We start from the raw sequence: 20,588 nt of genomic DNA, 5'->3' as shown, positions 1-20,588 counted from the left end.
AAAATGTATTGAGCCGAATACATGGTTGTGCAAGATTCGCTTGAATTTTAATCAGTGTTACAGAACTTGTGTGATATGAACAATTGAATCGAGCTTCGATGAAATTTAAAACTGTTTTGTCTTAAAAAAGTTTGAACCGAAATAAAACATAATACAAACTGCTCGTTTTAAACCAAGCTCGGAGGCCATCCAAGCGGTTTGATGCAGTAATACCAGAAGGAAAAAAAAAGCAAGAAAATAGATTACATAAAACCGAGTCTGAAATAGAAAAAAAGCAACAGACTGATTGATAAGCCCCTAACACGCTTTTCACCTACAGTGCATAGAGCACTAGTGAAAGACGCTTTATTATCACTAATAAATAGCGGGCTTGGTATCTACTAATAAAAGTGGCAGCCTATGTAGTAACTCAGCAGCCCAGCAATTAACACAGCAGACAGCCCATTCAGATGGGTAGCAGCAGCGGGTGTTGGTATGGGTAGTGGTGGTGGCGGCCCAAACTCATGCTCGGGCGGCCCGAATGGCTCAACGGGCTCAGGTGGCCCGAACTCAGGAGTCGGCTCGAAATGCTCAGGTGGGTCGAACTCAGGAGCCGGCTCAAAATGCTCAGGAGATGGCTCATGGTGGGGCCCGGAATCAGAAGAGGGCTGAATGGGCACGGGCAGTTTGAGGCCGTTCTTGCAACTCTCTAGGTTTCCACTAGCGAAGTATCTCACACCTTCTTCGTCCAGGGACACGTGGCTAGTGGGGTCGTCGGTGTACATTCTGATGGGGTTGGTGAAATTACAGGACACGAATTCCTCCATGTTTTGCAGCTCAACTATGCTGTCCTCTGTTCCTGAGTAGTTGAACCCTGTTTATAGGAGGCATATATAAAATTATTACAAGACTTGATTTTTATACTAGAAAAAAGCATGGGTACAGAGAGTTTAAAGAGGAGAGGGTTTTGCTCACATATTTTGTCGCCGACCTTGAAGACCCGGCCCGACAACCAAGAGCTGACGTTGAAAGCGGGTCCCCATCCGTGGTCGCCGCCGCCGCCGACGACGTGGTGGGTTTGGGCTGAAACCCCAGCGCCACCACTACTCAGAGCAACCACCACCAGAGCCACGGCGGCGAAGACCACCTTCATAACTACTGCAGAAACCATTAACTATTTCCCAAATAGAAAAATAAAAATGCCCTAAAAGTGAAGAATGAGGGTTAGGAGTTCCAAGTGAAGAAATAAGAATGGGGGTGAAGTTTCCAATAAATAAAGGTAAAAGATAGAGGTGGTGGGAAGTACGTGGTAGGTGTCTCGTTGCCTTATTTTTAACCATTTACTCTCTACTACTACTAGTAAATGCCCACGTGCTTCCTCTATCTTTACTCCATTTTCAACATTTACCTACCTACCCCCTTTTTTTTACTTTCTTCTTTTTCAAACCACACAAAAAGTAATTTTTAAAGACTTTTTTGAATTTGGTATTAAATCAACGATAAGATTCCCTTAGATTTTCTCATTATAGCTTTTTATATAATTCCACATTTAAAGAGTCATTAATATAGTCTGCAAGTATTGATTCAATTCCTGCATGCACCCTCCCTATTCTGCCTTTACCTAATTAATTATAAAATAAATAAACAAACAAATGAGCTAGGGGCTTAAACTTGCCTATTATACTACACGTCGTTCTATATATTATAGATATAGATCATGCATAGTCATAAAAAAGATCATTTAATATACACATATATTTTTATAATATAGTCGTCTATTAAATGTAACACGAATATATTGGGTACCAACTTACTCCCTCCGTCCCAATTTAAATGTCGTTTTGGTTTGTTTTGCACATATTAAGAAAATCAATAAATGTACATAGATTATAGTAAAAAAACAGATACAATTACTAAAATATCCTCAACATTAATTGATTCTTAACTAATTAATTAGGAGTGATTAAGGGTAAAATTGAAAATGATGCAATTAATGTTTCATTGAAAATCTAAAATGACAAATAATTTGGGACAAAAAAAACTCTCTAAAAAGACATATAATATGGGACAGAGGGAGTAGTAGTTATAATTAAGTAATGGGGTTGGAATGGCTTCGTGTAATGTGCACAGCCTTGTAGTTGCCAACAGATGACACGTGTCCTCCAATTCAATTTCATGCATGCATGTATGTTTGTCTTTTCTTAAGGTGACAACCGCCCGATGGACCTGCCTATTCTTCGACATATGTTTTTGTCATTTTTCGGTCCACTTAAGGGCAACTGAATGTAGTAATGTGAACTGTTTTGCTCTTGGGCCCAACTAATTAAAGGCCCAATCAATTAAACATTTAATAATTGAAGGCCCAATCTTTGAATTTTGGAAGCAACATTAATCAAGATTATCTTTGGCGTGTGAGCTTCTAATTGACTTGTTAATTATGCGTTGTAAGTAACATTAGTAACAAACTAAGTGTGGTGATTGATCTCTCAATCCCTAGTGTTACGTTCAGTTTCCTTTAAATTCAGCCATAGATCCGTAGTAACATAAAGAGGGAAATAGATAGAATAATAAATAGCTCAAGCTAAGATCTGCATGTATAAATAAAATGGCTCAATTCCCTTTTCCAGTGTTTAATCCAATAGATTCAAGGTCCGGTGGCAACTCCAAAATGAAAACAAGCATCAAGCAACTGTCACTGATTTTAAACCCTAGATCTACCCCAAACTCACACTGAGTTGACTCACCAACACATGCATGCACAGTCAACTTAGTCACAAACTCACCCTCTCCATTCAGCACAAACCCAGTTTACCTCACTCAGAGTTCCACAATCACTTACAGAAGAGTATCGAGGTGTGAAAACACTCAATTTGATCAATAAAAGGTAAGTCACTCTTGTCTCTCTCTCACCATATTATATATACACGAAGATTCAACGGTCCTCAACATTAAATGTGTTGCGACGGCAAGGACACCCATTGTTCGGCTAGACCTGCAATGGTGTCGCCGGAAAACAATAATAGATGACGAAACACTGTAAAGTGAGAAGGAGACAAGATGAGAGAAAAGCGGCGCAGCTGAAAAGTGAGCTGCTAGGGTTTGAGGGGGAGGAATAAGATAGAGGAGATGAACGACCAAGATTAATCTCACACAATGAACCGTCAAGATTGGGTTTGACCAGATCAGTGGTCTTAAGTTGTTGTTGGGCCCAGGGCTGCAATCATTAAAAAATGGCCCAGATACGAAAGATCATTAATTGGATTCAAAACTTAACATTATTTTAGTCCGAAGATTAGATCAAGGGTTGTGGTCTACTGAGGAGCTAAGGGTGCAGCTGATTAAAAGGAGCTAAGCTGTATAGATGATCATTTTAACACAGAGACTTTAAGAAGATTTCCTTGCCATGTTTAGCAGGGCAGATTTAGGGGTGGCCATGCATGCTATAGACCACCATAAATATTAAAAACAAATTTGCTTCAGTAGTCAAGATGTCCAAATAGTTAGAAGAGGTCATGAGTTCTGCACTTTTAGGATGAGGGGCGCTGCCCCCGAACTCCCGAAAATTTAAGCGTGTGGTTGAATGAGAGCTTCTCACCGTAAGTGGTTACAACTTACATATCAATTAACCGAACCACTACTATAAATCATGCATGTGTTCCTGTTTTTCGTATTCAAAATTCAAATAAGGTTTGAATGAGATTAGGGTTCGATACATATCATTCTGGTGTGTTCATTTGTAACATGTTTTAAACAATAAAAGAATACCTAAATCATCTTAATTACGAAGAGTCGTCATCATCTCTTTGTATTATCAGCTTATCACATGATCTATATATATCTTCAGAATTGAGAATATATATTAAGTACGTACTACGTACGTATTTCCCCTGCCACATTCTCTCCATTGGACAAATCTCAACTGTATGTGGCCAACAAATCGTCCAAGTTCATCTATACTTTTCATGTCGTAAATTTCCCCACATATATATATATATATATATATACTTCACATATGTACAATATCGTTTATGAATATCACATGCATATATATTTTAAACATATTATATAATGCATCTATCCTTGAACGAGGACAAATGCCATTTATGTACATAATATTTTCTTCAATTTTATTTTATTATTTTTTATAAGTCCAAAAGAAATGTTTAGCTGCGCAATAATTTGATGATGGTTTACTTTTAATCCTGAAAGATTCAATGAACTTGGACTGAATTTAGGCTCAATGAACTTGGCCAATATTATTGGACTATATGATCACTGCGGCCTCGAGTCTCCACACCCATAACCACAAATGGAAAGAAAATAAAAATAATAACAAAATAGTACTTACCATTTTAGATGCATGTGTTCAATTTGACTGTTATCTTCACTGATTGGGTGGCGATATCCATATAATATAACTTTGTTGAACTTGTGTAACATTGTCTGAAAATTACTTGGTCAATAAATTCCCAAAATTGTTTAGCTATAGTACCATTTATTCTCACAAATTAAAGACCAAACCCCTAATTAACCACATATATATACACTCAGTAAAATGTACGGTAACTGTTGTCATATAATAGCCCGCAAATCATATATTCATTAATTAACCATATAGATGATGTGTATATATAGTAGATTAAGGCTTTAATTTCTTCAAGTTTCACTAATACTAGATCATGTTAACTTCACTAGAAACTTGCATCATCAAAATAAATTATGACTCGTACATCTGTAAAAGGAGTAATAAGATGAATAAGTCATCTCCTATGGTGTCAAATTCAATATAATCTTCTAAATTCAATGGATTGTTTTCTAGTTTGCACTCGTTTTGTGCAAAAACGCAGTTTCTGATGCACCACAATCAGATATTTTTTGTTAACCAAGAGACAACTTATACACTAGTAGAAAAATTTTGCTTTTTACTACGACCATTAACCGTAGCAAAATATATCAAATTCGTAGTAAAAAGGCTTTTGTTACGCATTTGCTATGAATTTGCCCCGTAGAATATACGGGCGTGACAAAAACTTTGCTACGGTAAATAGTCGTATCAAATACGTTTTTTGCTATGGTAAATCCTAGTATTTACTACGACTTCAAAATTTGTTCCGTAGTAAAAAATACCTTTTATTACGGCTTTTACCGTAGCAAACAATTTCGTAGTAAAAAACAAATTTTCTACTAGTGTTATGATCATCTTGTTTCAACACGTGGAGTTCGAATTGTGTAAAACGGGTACAAACTAAATAGCATTCTACATAAATTAGAAGATTCCATTAAATTTGACACCACAAGAGTGGACTTGTAAGAAGATTCATAGTTGAAGGATCGAATGATTGTAATTATCCAAACATAAGTGTTTTTTTTTTCTTCGTGATTTGACATTAATCTGAGTCGTATAGAAATCAAATTGAATCATAATTAAGAACACAACTCATTCATTCATTCAAAAAAAATAAGAACACAACTAATCAACTCTAAATGAAGCAATCTAATTAACTAGACCTTTGGCTTTTACCACACGTCATTTGATTTGATGAATTTCTCCACACTCCTCGGGTAATTGAATTTTATATATATACTGAACCTGGTCTACTTTTCCACTCTGTGTACATTTTACACATTTCCCTTCCAATTATTGAGCAAAAAAGCTGCGTGCATTAGTATTTAATTTTCTCTGTATGTATCTGTATATATATACATATGCAAGCGCATATACACACACACAGATATATATAGATACACATATAATCATAATTCCGACAAAAATGTCCACATCATTACAGTGAAGTGACTCCATTTCTTCGACACAGTAACGTAAATGTTAACATCATTCCGCCATATACAGATACTTCATTTTCTCTCTCTATATAACCATAAAGCCCTCTTCTTTCCAATATTTCAATCATTCTCTCTCTCTCTCTCTCTCTAAAGTGATAAAGATATTTTTCAAAAGAGGAAGAAGGAAATTTATAATTCAGAATTAATCGACGGGGAAAATGGTGAATATTCCGGTGAGGTTCAATAGGATGGCGGCCGCCTTCGACGAGATGGCTAGGGTTAGGTCATACGAGAGCAGCGGCAGCGAGCATTCCTCCGCAGATTTGTCCGATCTCGTCAACTCCTTCTTCGAGAGGGAAATCAGAGAGCAAATTAGAACCACCGACGATGACGTCATCGATCGTGATGAGAATGGGAACCGGATTGACGACGGTGACGAATCGGATCAAAACAACTCTAAGGATTTCGAACTCGAAGATTCTCTGAAGAAATTGTTCAATCGCGACCAAAACGACGTTGTCTTCAGAAGCCGTATTCATGCTGAGGTGGAGAAGGCGTTGGCAGAAGTCGCCGCCGGCGACAATTACTCGTCGCCGGATTTTAAACGGCGGCTGATGGCTCGGTTGCGCAGCGGTGGCTTGGACGCCGGTGAGCTTCTTTCTTAATTGGTTACGGTTATCCACTTTTTGATTAAAATATATATTAAACCTAAATTCTGACATTTTCTGACAATTTTTATTACAGGCATGTGCAAATCGAAGTGGGAGAAAAATGGCCGGATTCCGTCGGGGAACTACGAGTACGTCGACGTGAAAGCCGGCGAAACACGATACATCGTCGAAGTATATATAGCAGGAGAGTTCACAATCGCACGTCCGACGGGTTGCTACACGTCGTTGCTCGATTTATTTCCGCAGATTTTTGTCTGTAAAGAGGACGAGTTGAGCAGGCTGGTGAAGCTAATGTGCAGGGCCATGAGAAAGTCGATGAAGAGCGTCGATTTAACCTTGCCGCCGTGGCGCCGCCTAGCCTACTTGAAAGCCAAGTGGTTTGGGTCCTACAAACGGACAATTAACGAGGTTCGAGGGGGAGTGGCGGCGGCCAAGGACTTGGCCGGAAATAGATTTGTCGGTTTTGCTCCCGCGGCGGCAATGGGTGCTTCCTTATATTGCAGAGTTGATTTTACGACCAAAAGTGGGGGTAGGGTTGGTAATTTGGCGGCGGCGTTTAAGCAAAAGGAAATGGTGGTACTCTAAAATTGTGTGCTTGGTTTTCAACCATTAGATTATATCATTTTGTTGAAGTTTAGAGAATATGTAAATAGTGTCGTGTATAGTAGAAATATGCATATGATTTTATGATTTAGAAATTATTTTTTTCATTTCGTTGTCCATTGTGGAAAAAGAAAATCGAAATGGATCGTGGGATTCCGATCAATCAATGTGGAATATGGAAGTCTTGTAAGAAATGTATCTGGATTATGTTTTTTTCATCATGATAATGAAATTATGATGGTTTTCAATGGTGAGATCTATCCAAATGATTTATCTTTCTTTATCCGTTCCATACGACAACGGTGCATAAGATGGAGCTTAATTGGGTTTGCTTGCCTGTGCGTCAATTCAGTTGCACAGACGACGAACGAGTTTTATAAGTATTGATCTGAAATCAAGACGAAATTCAACAAAGGACGAATACTAACTTGTACTAAAAGCTATGAAAGAACAAGAGAATTTTACTTGTTCGGATCAAGGATTGACAAAAACTCATTTTATCGGGCAGTCAATAGAACTCAGGAACGATTACAAGAACACACAGTCGCAGTAAATTACTCACAAAAAAACCCTAAATTGTGTTGATCAAAGAGAGATCAATCTCAATTTCGCTATGGCGTTTTCTCTCTCTAATCTCTTGCAGTATGTTTCTCAATTTCTCTCACATAAACTAACAAGTCAGTTATACATATGCGTTTCAGAAGATGACAAGATCCAGCTCTTCTCCACGTGTTGCATGTCACCACAAGTTATTTAGGGTAACCAACTTCTCTTCAGTTGTTTTCCTGCATCACTAGTGCAGTTGTTCAAGTGCTTAGCTAGCTTGTCCAGTCAGCTTTCTTTAACCAATCAGATCCCTTACTCCCTCGATACTAATTTTATTTTAGATAGTTTACCGTTTAATAGTATACAGGTATATTTCACTGATAGTGATTTACTTTATTATTTGACTGATGATAAAAAAAGAACAAGAATTAATGTTTGAAAATAAAAATGAGAAATATTGTTCATATGTTCCAAAATTGACCGCACCACTAGGCTCTAGACACGTGGCGAGTCGCATTGTAAAACATCACACGACAATGCTTCGACCAAAATTTGATTTACGACATTTGATTAAAATTTCTTTGAATAAACTACATTAAGCTTTGATTATGTCACTAATTTTCAACCATTCAACATAATTTAGAATATCAATAATCAGATAAGTTGGGTTGATGAAAATTTGATTAAATTATTAATTCGATTTTCAATTTTATACCCTTATCCAAAAGACTGAAACTAAAGTCAAACCACTATATATTCGGCTGATTAGTCTCGAATCTGGGAATAAGTCAGTAACTTAAAGACGAATCTGACCATTTAACTTTGATTATGCTACGAATTTTAAAACATTTAACATAATTTATAATATTAATAATTAGATATATTGGGTTAATGAAAATTTAATTAATTCTCAATTCACTTTTTAATTTTATACTCTTCTGACTTATCCGAAAGACTGAAACTAAAGTCAAAAGGGACATCGGAAAATTCAGGGTTAGATCTCAACCGCCGCCGCCTCCTGGCGGAGGTGACCCCAAAAGATTTTAGATATTAAAATTAAAAGAATTAATTGGAAAAAAGTAAATGAAATTGGAAAAGAAGGTGAAAAGAAGAATGTGAGAAATTCGGTAAGCAGATGTGTCGACGGAAGATTGAGATCTCGAGATCCCAAAAACAACAACCGGCCAGATAACTTCTCATGAATTCAATATAGCTACAGCCATTTTTGGCAAATCAAGATTTAAGGGTATTAATTCTTTCACCCTTCCTTGGAGTACATGTAGCTTTCTTCTCCTTTCAAAATAAAATAAAAATAAATAAAAAATATACATATTCAAAACTAGAACGGAAGCCAATTAAAACCAGCAAGAAAACTGCGAAGGCAGAGAGAGAAGTAAAGATGATGATGTAAAACCCTAGCGATTTGACGCGGTTTATATAGATAGAAGAGCTAGTTCTAAATGGGCTGGACTCTGTAAATGGCACGCTTGACCACATATTTATTTGGGCCTACTTGACCTGAGTTCTATCTCGCGTTTGCATTACGCGACTTTAGCTTCTAGTACATGGTAGCAATTTCTTCTTTTTCAATGAGTGTTGGTATTCGCGGTAGCAAAATTACGAATGTCGTTTTAAAAAATTCACTCTCTATCTTTCTTTCTCTCTCTACAATTTTAGCTTTTATATTAGAAATCATTCCAAAACTCATGTTATTGCAGCCATTTGCAAAAAAAAAATGAGTGCATCGAATAAGGATCGAGATACGGAATCCAATGAGGAAAAATTTGTTCGCTTTTGTTCTTTAAATCGCGAAAACGCGACCCACGATCAATTTGGATGCCGAAAAATAGGTTTCACGACTAAACTGGGTGCGAAACAGCTCGATTCACGCCCGGTTTAGACGCGGAAAAGTACTTCCGGCGCCCGGTTTGGGCGTCCATCACAGCTATCCGCGCTCGGTTTGGGCGCGCGTGCTGAATAAGTTTTAAAAAAAAAATTAAAAAAATCATATATACTTGTGCTACTCTAAGGACTCAAACACGAGCGCCATCTATTGAATTTCTAACTTGCCTAACCAACTACGCTACAGTCATTTTAGTAATAAATTCTTATTTAACTATAATTATCGATTTCGTTATACTGGGTAAACAAATACGCTCGAACACGGGTCTATAGTGAAATAGATGAAACGCCTGACCAACTAGGCTACTGCAAGTTTGATAACTAATACTTATTTAATTATACTCATTCAATTCGGTTATACTGGGCAAAAAAAAAATGAACTGGACGACCGGTCCAAAACCGGCGTCTGGACCGAACGCCCGAAGTAATTTTCCACGCCCAAAATGGGCGTGGGAAAGCAGTTTCCACGCCTAAACCAGGCGTGGAAACTGCTTTCCCACTCCCATTTTGGGCGTGGAAAATTCGAAAACCCAACACTAAAAACAGCCCCAAATCGCGATTTTCGTGGGATTTTCACATGATTAACCCCAAATTCAATATATATAACTACTTTAGATGATTAATTACATTTCAAATTGACGAGATTTTCATATTTGGGAGGATTTGTGAGAGATGTTGAGGATTTTTGTGAATTTTGGGGCTTTTGAGGGTTTTGGGATTTGGGTGGATTTGAGGATTTTTAGAGAGAGAAAGATAAGACTATTGTGAACGACATTCGTAATTTTGCTGCCGCGTAAATCATTTCAGGTTGAATAATTAAGTTCGTCTGGTAATTATAATCTATAATGATATTTTTCAGTCACAATTGAGGAACAAACATTGATGAATTATGAGTAATATATTTTAATAAAAAATAATCAAACAACGTCGTATCACATCTACCAAAAACTCTTCTATTGTGTACTCAAATAAAAATATTTAGGGCAAATTACGGTCACCCATGAATTAAGGTTAAATTACGAAAATATTCTTCATGTTTGGATAATTACAATCACCTCCCTCTATAATGTATCGTCTTCTACGCTCACCTATACGGTGTCAAATTTATCTACCCGATAATCCGCTCATCAAATCAAAATCCGTCAATCCAAATCCAATATTATGTTTTTCTTTTTAAGGTTAATACATCATTAATCTTCACCTCACATGAAACCAGCCAGGTTATGGTGTGTCGTGTGTGGTGCTGCATTTTTAGAATTCTAGAAAAATAACAAATCTCTTTATAAGAAAACTACATTTTTTGTGGGGGTCAAAACCCCCATTGTGGGCCCCACATTTTCCCTATGCTGCTTCAATACTTTCTACTGATAATCGAGGGGGTTTTCTTTGCTCCGGATAATAGGGACACCATCTTCTCGCCAAATTACCCGTTCTTCACATAATGCAGCCGATACCTCCACGTATAATTTATGCTCCTGATTTTGAAATGATTTCACATCGTAAGAATTAATAAGCACAAGATAAAAAAAAATCGGAATAAAACAAATCCAAGTTCGATGTTCGAATTTTGACCATCCAAAATAAGGTTGACTGTGAAAAAAATTAGATTACCTCGTGAAGAACTCTAGCAGCAAGTTCCTCGGGTGTATCCTTTGCTAGTACAGGGACTACCCTTTGAGCAAGGATCCGGCCCGTGTCGTACTCTTCGTCAACGTAGTGGATTGTGGGACCCGAATACCTATTTATATATAAATACATATAAACATTTCAATAAGTTGTATCTTTAAGGAAGACAAACAAGGTGAAACGTAGAGGGAAAAAAGAAATACAAATGGATACAACAATTACTTGTGAAAAAACGATCCATGTTCTTGCCAAAGTTTGCGTTTCGGAATTCTATTCCTATATTTTCTAACGAACCTTTGATAAACTATGCTTTGTTAGAAATTCCTAGATTATTACAATAAATTAGGTCGTTAACGATTCAAGAAAAAGCTGAAGGTACGAGCCTGAAGAGCAAATGAGAGTTCTTGCTTGATTATGTTCGTCACTCCCAAATAAATGGTGTGAACCAAATTCGAATGATTAAGGATTGTCGCTTAAAACGAACGAACAATTGAATGAGCCAATAATCGACATCTCACCAATGGCAATTGTCCTAAGCAGCTTTTTTTTTAATACGAAACTTATTAATTTCAAAAGAATACAATCATCTTAAAACAAGGAGTCGAGTTCTATATACCTTGCTCCAGAAGCAATGACGGCTTTATGCACCTTCATACCGTAGTACCCTTTTCCGCCAAATGCTGGAAGAAGTGACGGATGGATATTCAGTATGGCCTTCGTATACGATCGAATCAATTCAGCAGGAATAAGCTTCAGATAACCAGCTAAAAGAATGAAGTCAACCTCGTAGGATCTGCACACGGGGTAATGTGCATAAACAAGAAGAAAAGATAAAGAAAAGAGAAAAAGGAAAGGTATCGAAGTGGAAGAAATAACTCCGCCAGGTGGCAATATCCGAAAGATTGCACATGATTTCGAATGAACAACATTCGACACTCATTACATGACTACTTTCGATAAATAATTAAGCTCTAACCTCAGAGCAACGACAAGGTCTTCAGCAGAAAGAACCTCTTGGCTGTCTTTCGTTGTAGGAAACACAATTACCGGAATACCCTTCTCGCGCGCATACTCTGCACCTCCGCAATCTACACATTGAATTATACAACTACTAGAGTCAATAAATCAGCAAAAAATATATAATGATAAGTAAATAATGCCATGGTATGTGCATTCTTCATAGTTATTAATTTTAAATATTAAAAATGAGAGTTTTCACCATCAAACATTCTTCAAAATACATATATGTGTGTGTGTGTGTGAGAGAGAGAGAGAGACCATTAATTGCAAGAAAGTTGAGAGCTTTAACCAATCAATCAAGCATTCCCAAAAAATAAAATAATAACAATAATAAAGAAGAAGGAGAATGTACCATGTTTACTAGCAACTAGAACAACAACATCGCCATGAACATCGCCGTTAGTTGTCGCCGTGTGAACTGACCGGAAATTGGAGCCTCCGCCAGATACAAACACTGCCAAATTTTTCCTTGTGATATTTGATTTTGGCTTATCGTCTTCCAAGTAAGAAACCCCTTTGTATTCGGCTTCCCCGACACTATTTCTGCACTGTAAGTTTCTATTGGTGTGTGCACAGTTTGCGTATAATGAACACTGAGAAACCCATTTTGGAGAACCGATTGCAGATATGGGTAATCTTGTGGGTAAACGGGTATTCCGGGTTTGAATTGAAGAAGCGGATCGATAAACGGAGCTCCGGAGAACGGGGTTTTGGGTTTCCATTGCAATTGAAATTAGCAGAAATAGGGGTTTTATGCACTTCGGCGGTGGGGTTTATGCCTCCTCGAAAACGGATTATGGTCATTAAAATCTAAAATATTACCACTGTATTTCTCCATGGATTCTTTTCAACTATTGGAAATTGAGATTTTTAATGTTTATACTTTATACAACTAGGGGTAAATGAGATAAGCCGGCTCGGGAGTTCGGTGGTGAGCCAACTCGATAAATGTTCGAATTGAATTTTTTTGAGGTTGAGTTCATTGACTAGTCGAGTCTGAATTCATTTTTTTTTTTTTTTAATATAACTAATATAAAATTAAATAATAAATTCATATAGATAATTAAAAAATTACATTACAAGTTATTTTTTGTTATTTTGAATTTTTTATTATAATTTATAACATTTAAAATTGAAAAAAATACACAAAATGGAAGTTTAACACGCTCGAGCTCGCTCGAGCTCAAAAACAAAAACTCGAAAAGTTTAAGCTCGCCAAAAAACCAAGTTCGGGTCGCTTGCAGTTTGCACCCCTATATACAACAAAACACATTGATTGAACTTATTTAAGTGCATTCATCTATAAAAATATTTTATAGATTCAGAAAATACAATTTCGAAAAAGGGAAAAAAAATGAATGTGGAAAATCCATTTCAAATTCAATTTCGGAAATTTCGAGGAGTGAAAATTTGTGTTGATTTTCGAAATTCAGAAATTTAAAAAACAATATAAGCATTTTATTTGTACATTTGTTTTCAAAAATTGGAATAAAAACTTATTCCAAAATTAGAATTCTGTCAAAACTAAATTGGCCAAATTTAGAATTATAATTCCAATTTCAGATAGTTAAGGTAAGTAGGTAACAACCATAATGTACAACCTCCGCATCGTACAAACCAAATAGCTTCCCTCTTTTAAAAACGAATCAGGCAAAGCCGCGCCGCCGTGTGAATCGCCGCCGTTAGCAAACGTTATTTATTCTATGGAGGGCGTCGGAGCCAGATCCGGCCGTTCATCGGCGCGTTACGGCCCCGCCCCCGTCTTCACCGGTCCGGTCCGCAAGTGGAAGAAGAAGTGGGTCCACGCCCCGCCGTCAAGTTCCAACCACCATCACAACACGCCGGTAAACGGAACCGTCAACGGAAGTAACGGCTCCTCCCACCTCGTGTTCTACAAATGGACCCCGATCACCGCCAGCCAAAACAAGGAGAACAATAACAATAATAACGGCAGCAGTAACAGTGATCACGGCAATGCCGACCCAACGATTTCAATTCAAGACGACGCCGTCGCGGCAGAGGAGCCTCCGAAGAGAAAATTCAAGTATATTCCGGTACTTTTCTTCAAATTACCGATTTTTTATTTTTTTGGATTTGTTGCTGTTGAAGCTAAATTTGATTTCAGAATCGAATTGAATTGAATTGAATTGGTAATTGTTTACTTAATATTGTTATGGTGAGCCACGAGTTAGGGTTCTTGACCTGTATGTGGTTTAGGGCTTTTAATTCAGTAACAATAATTTTGAAAATTTGGGGATCACCTTCTTCTTTTTTAATTGTGGAATGGTTTTGAATTTTGATAGATTGCTGTGCTTGAAGAACAAAACAATGAGTCATCAGAGCAGATTGAGGAAGAAGCTAAGCCAATCGAAATCGAGGCTAACACAAACGAGGCGACCTCGAAGAGTGATCTAAATGATGAAAACCCCGACATCAACGATGTACCTATGGACGCGAGCCAGGTGATTCTTAGAACAATTTACTACCTAATCGAGTGCTTACAAAACTTTTTAAACTCCGAAAAGGTGTTTGAAATAGCATATTGCACTCCTCTCCTTTTCGTTTATTGCATTTTCAAATTTATTTAAAAGCCGTTATTGGTTTCAGTCTCCAGAGAATAATCCAGTTGAAAGGCAAGATCTGAACGAAAGCACGTTGGATTTGAGTTTGGGGTTGAAGGCTCATGAGAGAGAAAGCGAATCGGATCAAGATAAAGACGACCAGCTAGTATGAGTGAGTAAACTGTTTAAAGGATTGTTAGCCTTCGGCTTATATTATTAGAGCTAATGGTGCTCAATACTGCATTTTTCCTCTCTTTACAGGAGTTTATAGTCTGGAATCTTCTAAAACTATCCTTCAACTTTTTTCCTTTTTCTTTTTTTCGCTATCGAGCAAATTCATCTTCAATAACAATTACATTGGCAACGATCATGTGATAATTTTATTTTAACCATTATCAAAGGAAGAGAACATCAAATTCCACAACACGTCGCTCACGGTGGTATACTTCAAATTTGCATCCGAGTTTTGAAATAGGACAAGAGATTCATAAATTATTTTCAGTCATTCTCAAGAATACATTTGATGTTTTGAAATAGGACAAGAGATTCATAAATTATTTTCAGTCATTCTCAAGAATACATTTGATGATCCAAGATCAGTGTGACCGGAGGATAAATACGAAAAGAAAATAAAGGGAAAAAAAAGGAAAAAAAAACCCATGGTAAAAGGCAATCAGGGAAATCGAATCTACTACAACGTAATAAACAGCAACGTGACTTTTCGTCATTATTCTTTCACCACAACAGCCTTCTCCTCCTCATTGAAGTAGTCGTGCCTGTTAGAATAAAAACAATTTATAATATTATTGGCAAGCTTCATTTGACAGAAAATACTGAAACGAGAGACCATGTGCTAATACAATCGGAAGACCCACCTGATTTTTCGGGAAAGCTGGTAAATTCCAGTACCAGCCATTACAATGTTAACACTGAAAAGATTCCAGTTTTTCTGCATATTCAAGAATAGAAAGCGAACACGGTTAGATGGTTCAGGATTGTGAAATTCCGGGCTTATGCAGTGAATAATGATGTTTAAACCGACTTTCCTCCACATCTTTTCAGTGTCGGTTTAAAGGATTGTGTAATGATGTTTTTACTTCCATCGTACAAAAACAAACATTTACAGCCGAAGGATATTTTTAGCAACAATTGAACTTACGGGAGTAATAACGGTGCTGTAGCGCGACCAGATGACACCGGTTGCTGTAACAGCTGCAAAACAAATTTTGTAGGCGTAAGAAAACTCAGTTCCATGAAAGACTAAGAAAAAAAGTTTTCCTGCTTATGCAGAAAGAAAAAATGGGAAACTAAATTGTTGGATTCACGTATCACGTAAACATATGTTATAACAGATGCATTTTTTTCTCATATTAGCAAGCCCGTGAAAGAAACATCTGGGCCATTTAAGAAAATTGAGAGTTAAGAGATCATCGAGCATCACTCACCAATCTGCTGGGGATATGAAACTTTCTCCGGGGGTTTAAGAGAGTCGGCAAGATTGGCTATGCTAATGCCCCACTTGAAGGTCGGCGCCCAAAAATGAACTATAACATAAAAACGAAAAGTCATCTACCGAAAAATTGCAAAATCAATTCAGGCTGTGAACAAAACTCAAGGTGATTCTCATCAGAAGATAACATGAAGCAAACTCAAATTTGCAGATACATTTGATTATGCACCCCGAGTAACAAATGTAGATTAAAAACAAAAGACTATAACTCGGAAGAACTATATACAGACTCAACGATTTTTCAAATAGAGATTTTTCGCGATCTAATTATATTTTACATGTTCTATGCCTAGATTTACAACTTCACCGGTGTGTTCGAGGAGAGAATCATGTTACGGAAGTAGATTTTTTTTTTCTCAGGAATAATGTTTACTTTCGATTCTAATAGCCAACAGCTGAATGTATTATAAATAAATCAAACAGAAAGTTGATTATATATCAGAATTAACACCCCTGAATCTCAGTAACTACACATTGTATGATGATTGATGAGTCGTCGTTTTATTACAATCCCTGATCAGCTTTACAGATAAATTCGCACTGCACACACCATGAATCTTCTGAGCAGGGCCGGAGGAATTGAATTGAAAATTGAAACGAAATCCAATAATATTTTTTCGAAAAATGCAATTTTTTTCACAATCACATCCATAATTGAGTGTACATAATCGCGCACCAGCCAGAAAAAAAAAAAAAGAAGAAGAAGCAATAATTCCGCAAAGAAATCAGTTTTTTTCTACAGGATTACGTATATGATTGGATTGAAAACTAGGATCTGAATCTAAGAAAACACAATATGTATCTACCTATTGTTGACGGAGAACAAAACTGAATCAGAACGCATACTGAAACCCAAAAAAGAGGGAATATAAATGCAACTCACTGGTTTTAGGGCCAGCAGGGTGATTCCATAGTGCTTGCAGCTTCGATGTCGCCATTGAATCTCTCTCTCTCTCTCTCTCTCTCCCTCTCTCTCTCTCTGCGAATGTTGGGGAGTTTTTCTGTGAAATGGGCCACTTTCAACGAAGACGGATACGGGCCTTTGTTGGGGAAATTACAGTTTTCGCCCCTCAAATCTGCAGATGTTTTATACTTGGTCCTTATATTCACAAACAAAACACATTTGGTCCCTTATACTTCAAAAGTTTGACACTTTTGGTCATTTCGATTAATTTAACTTTAGTCTATCATTTTAAAGAGTGATGGACACATACTTTATCCCGTTAATGCTAATATAAAATTGACGAAAAACCAAAAATATTAAATTATAAAAATATAAAGTACTAAATATATATTTTATGAATATTAGGGGTCAAATGTGAATTTCAGACCAACTTAAAAGGACGAAAAGTATAATTTTCCGGCTACGACTATTATTTTTGGTCACACTATACTAGAGTTTATTGTAGGTACAGTGGACCAGTGCACCACCAGATGGATATTTATATCCTACATCTTGGTGGCTGACTTTTTCTTTTCTTTTTTTCTCTTGCGTTGATTAAATTAAGGGTAAATTCCACTTTACCCCCTCGTACTCTGCCTGAGAGTCACTTTACCCCTCGTACTCTCAATTTTATCGATTTACCCCCTTGTACTTGTACTAATTTCCCAATACAACCCTTTCCTTCAATTTTCGTCAATTTTGACTCTAACGCCATTTGGTCAACTCTGTAAATTACAAAATTGCCACTGCCTATAACACGTCGTTTCTTCTCCGTCAACATTGTCATTTCTTCTTCTCCCACCACTTCCCCTTCCAAGATATCCCCAAATTGAACCCCTAACTTAGTAAAAATCAAGACCCAAAAATTGATCGATTCCACCCAGTGCAAAGAAAACAATATATGAATGTGTGAAACTTTCTCTTTTCTAATCTCGAGAGTCAAAATCGAAAAAATTCAATATTTACGTCAATATTTTGACTCTTGACCAAATGGCGTCAGAGTCAAAATCGAAAAAAGTTGACGAAGAGGGTTGTATTGGGAAATTGCACAAGTACAAGAGGGTAAATCGACGAAATTAAGAGTACGAGGGGGTAAAGTGGTTCTTGGGCAGAGTACAAGGGGGTAAAGTGGAATTTACCCTTAAATTAATTCTCTCTCTTTCTCTCACTATACAATGAATCCTTCTATTGATTTAGGAATTATAGGATGAAATTAAGTGAGTAAATTAATTTATGGATTAATGTAAAATTGGAGGGAGAAGCTGAACAAGGGAAAGTGAACGAGTTTTCCTTAATACGACGCCGTTGAACGCGATCTGCCGCCATGGATTCACGTAGCCACACCACTCCTACGCAGCGGCTCAAAAACCTCGAAAAGGTAGCTTTTCAAAATTAATTTCCCCCAAATTTTCTGAAGCCAATTTGAAAATTCTTAATTTTAATTTAATTTTGAGCGAAGTGTGCGAAGAATTCCGAAAGGGGCTAAACATTGCTTAAAATTTCCTCAAAAACATTCCTTATTAATCCAACAATTCATACAAGTATATATGGGTATGTAATGTTCTTCGTGTTTACAGAGAACAACGAGGTTAGCAGAGCTAGCATACGAGGTAATGGAAGAAATGGCAAACCCTAGTGGGCCCACAAATGATCTCTTGAACCGCCATTTCAGTGACTTCAAGCTATTAGCCGAGGTCTCCTCTGTCAATTTCAAGCTATTCTGTATAATTACAATGTTGGTGGATTAAAAAAAAAAAATCTGATTTTTCGTAGTTTCGTGCACTTTAGAGATTTTCGGATAATAGGGGTGTTTCGACGTTTATTTTCTGGTTTGTTTAAATAGGACACTCAGATGGCGCTCCACGAAGAAATTAAAAGCATATACGAGTATCGTCCGTTTGAGAAGTGCCGCTATCTTCCAAGAATATCAAACGAGATTCCTTGGGAGAAACTAGAGTTCATCGCCGCACGGCTTGGTGAAATAAAGCATCAAATTGGGAAGATGCTATGTGAAATAGAAAGCGTGCTACTGAAATTCAATCCGGTAGAAAATGTATGAAAAATTATTTTTGAGTTCATTTTGAATTTCGTTTCGCTTAATGGTCTTTCTATCCCAATTTCCCGTTGCTATTCGAATCCATCTCCATTTATGATGTCTGTTTTGAGTATTCAATGTTTATGCTCGATAAAATGTTGACACAACAACTCATAATAAATATCTTAAAAAAAAACCCATTCAATATCCCGGATTTGCTAGATATAACTCTTATTTGCTGCAGAAAATGACGATCTTTTACATAAACTAATTTTGCTTAAGCAAATCTTTCTCTGATATGCTTATCTAGCGCTAGTAACTCATCTGATTTCATTTCTGCACCGGCCATCTTTCGGCTGTTTCTGTGAATGCTCGACGCTTCAGTTGGTGGACATCTTTCATTCTCTGGTACATTTGTTGGATCTCCTCTTTTCAGGGCATCGTAGGTGAGGAATCTTGATTCTGCTGCTTCAAGAACAATGGCGGATATTAACAGGACGCGAAGAATGATGCCGATGACTTTTTGGTTAGCCATTGCCTTGAGATATTCCGAATACTATCTCGCAAATGGGGTTCGAATATATAAAGACTCGCAAGGTAAGGACTTACCGAGATTTTTTGTGTTTTTGAACTGGTGACAGCTCGATGCTGATGGTAGAAAATTAAATAGAATCGACGAGCACGATTCTTGAAAGTGTGGACAAATGTCATGTGGTTGTGTATATATATATATACATGGGTTTGATGTCCATTTGAGGTGAGAAATTAGTTGCTAAAAAGCCAGAGGCTATATGAATTGCTAATGCCAGAATTTAATGGCTTTGGTTTTCATTCAATTTTAGGCAATCAGACATGATTGCACTTAATTGAAGTTGTTGTCACAAATCACAACTCACAAGCTTATGATTATGTAAGCTATTATTGTGGCACATAGATGAAGAGTTGATTAATGCGGCTTTCTGTTTTACAACAATGGCAAAGTCAACAGGAGACCGTGGAAAAGCTGATTTAGGACATTGGAATTATTGCCACCTGTCAACAGTTGTTACTAATTTTCTAGGTAATTTAAAATTCCTAATCGAAATTTGTTATAGTTAATTAGATTATCAGATATTCAGGTGGTTAAGAAAAATGAACAAATTATCATCCTTGTGAAGAGAGTTCAATTCCTTTTGAGTATGTCTCAGTAGTTAATTATAAGGCCAATTTTCCTTAAAACAAAATTTTTTTATGCTGACAAATGACCTACCTGTATATTAAGGTAAATAAAATAATTTATTCATGGATAAATTACGGTATTCCCCTGCTGTAAGGTTAAATTATAAAAAAAAATATCATGTGTGGGTAGTTACAATCAGCCCTTTTGACTATAAATCTTCTTACACATACATCCTTATGAATTAAATTC

The 20,588-nt window shown here is 36.8% G+C and overlaps 6 protein-coding genes and 1 non-coding gene across 8 annotated transcripts; 3 read left to right on the top strand and 4 right to left on the bottom strand.

The window, feature by feature from the left end:
- Positions 1 to 99: 99 nt before the first annotated feature.
- Positions 100 to 1,297, bottom strand: LOC105968755 (uncharacterized). Its single transcript, XM_012993418.2, has 2 exons — positions 955 to 1,297; positions 100 to 853 (listed from the first exon to the last, which is right to left on the bottom strand). The coding sequence occupies exons 1-2, from the start codon at positions 1,148 to 1,150 to the stop codon at positions 381 to 383; spliced, it is 669 nt and encodes a 222-aa protein (XP_012848872.1). The 5' UTR covers positions 1,151 to 1,297; the 3' UTR covers positions 100 to 380.
- Positions 1,298 to 5,897: 4,600 nt separating this feature from the next.
- On the top strand, positions 5,898 to 7,204 carry LOC105968326 (uncharacterized). The gene is made up of 2 exons (XM_012992956.2): positions 5,898 to 6,411; positions 6,508 to 7,204. The coding sequence occupies exons 1-2, from the start codon at positions 5,982 to 5,984 to the stop codon at positions 7,017 to 7,019; spliced, it is 942 nt and encodes a 313-aa protein (XP_012848410.2). The 5' UTR covers positions 5,898 to 5,981; the 3' UTR covers positions 7,020 to 7,204.
- Positions 7,205 to 8,694: 1,490 nt separating this feature from the next.
- LOC148766053 (small nucleolar RNA snoR109) lies at positions 8,695 to 8,805 on the bottom strand. The gene has a single exon (XR_016029457.1). It is a non-coding gene; the product is annotated as a small nucleolar RNA snoR109 (small nucleolar RNA).
- Positions 8,806 to 10,612: 1,807 nt separating this feature from the next.
- On the bottom strand, positions 10,613 to 12,971 carry LOC105968487 (phosphoribosylglycinamide formyltransferase, chloroplastic). The gene is made up of 5 exons (XM_012993122.2): positions 12,484 to 12,971; positions 12,088 to 12,199; positions 11,728 to 11,904; positions 11,097 to 11,223; positions 10,613 to 10,960 (listed from the first exon to the last, which is right to left on the bottom strand). Exons 1-5 carry the CDS (start codon positions 12,851 to 12,853, stop codon positions 10,847 to 10,849), a joined length of 900 nt encoding a protein of 299 aa, XP_012848576.1. The 5' UTR covers positions 12,854 to 12,971; the 3' UTR covers positions 10,613 to 10,846.
- Positions 12,972 to 13,686: 715 nt separating this feature from the next.
- On the top strand, positions 13,687 to 15,056 carry LOC105969098 (golgin family A protein). The gene is made up of 3 exons (XM_012993834.2): positions 13,687 to 14,185; positions 14,435 to 14,593; positions 14,739 to 15,056. Exons 1-3 carry the CDS (start codon positions 13,835 to 13,837, stop codon positions 14,862 to 14,864), a joined length of 636 nt encoding a protein of 211 aa, XP_012849288.2. The 5' UTR covers positions 13,687 to 13,834; the 3' UTR covers positions 14,865 to 15,056.
- Positions 15,057 to 15,156: 100 nt separating this feature from the next.
- LOC105969099 (mitochondrial pyruvate carrier 4) lies at positions 15,157 to 17,274 on the bottom strand. Of its 2 annotated transcripts, none has more exons than XM_012993835.2 (5): positions 17,086 to 17,274; positions 16,138 to 16,236; positions 15,852 to 15,904; positions 15,568 to 15,641; positions 15,157 to 15,468 (listed from the first exon to the last, which is right to left on the bottom strand). In XM_012993835.2, the coding sequence occupies exons 1-5, from the start codon at positions 17,138 to 17,140 to the stop codon at positions 15,420 to 15,422; spliced, it is 330 nt and encodes a 109-aa protein (XP_012849289.2). In that variant the 5' UTR covers positions 17,141 to 17,274; the 3' UTR covers positions 15,157 to 15,419. The 2 variants fall into 2 exon arrangements, with proteins under 2 accessions (XP_012849289.2, XP_088667687.1); XM_088811561.1 differs by having other exon boundaries at positions 16,138 to 16,669; positions 16,711 to 17,219.
- Positions 17,275 to 18,286: 1,012 nt separating this feature from the next.
- On the top strand, positions 18,287 to 20,046 carry LOC105968516 (mediator of RNA polymerase II transcription subunit 11-like). Its single transcript, XM_088811390.1, has 3 exons — positions 18,287 to 18,523; positions 18,723 to 18,839; positions 18,989 to 20,046. The coding sequence occupies exons 1-3, from the start codon at positions 18,470 to 18,472 to the stop codon at positions 19,202 to 19,204; spliced, it is 387 nt and encodes a 128-aa protein (XP_088667516.1). The 5' UTR covers positions 18,287 to 18,469; the 3' UTR covers positions 19,205 to 20,046.
- The last annotated feature ends 542 nt before the right edge of the window (positions 20,047 to 20,588 follow it).

Source organism: Erythranthe guttata, chromosome 13 (genome assembly GCF_056151865.1).
Source record: "Erythranthe guttata isolate IM_541 chromosome 13, IM_541, whole genome shotgun sequence".
Lineage (NCBI taxonomy): Eukaryota > Viridiplantae > Streptophyta > Magnoliopsida > Lamiales > Phrymaceae > Erythranthe > Erythranthe guttata.
This window is presented reverse-complemented; position numbering and strand designations above follow the sequence as displayed.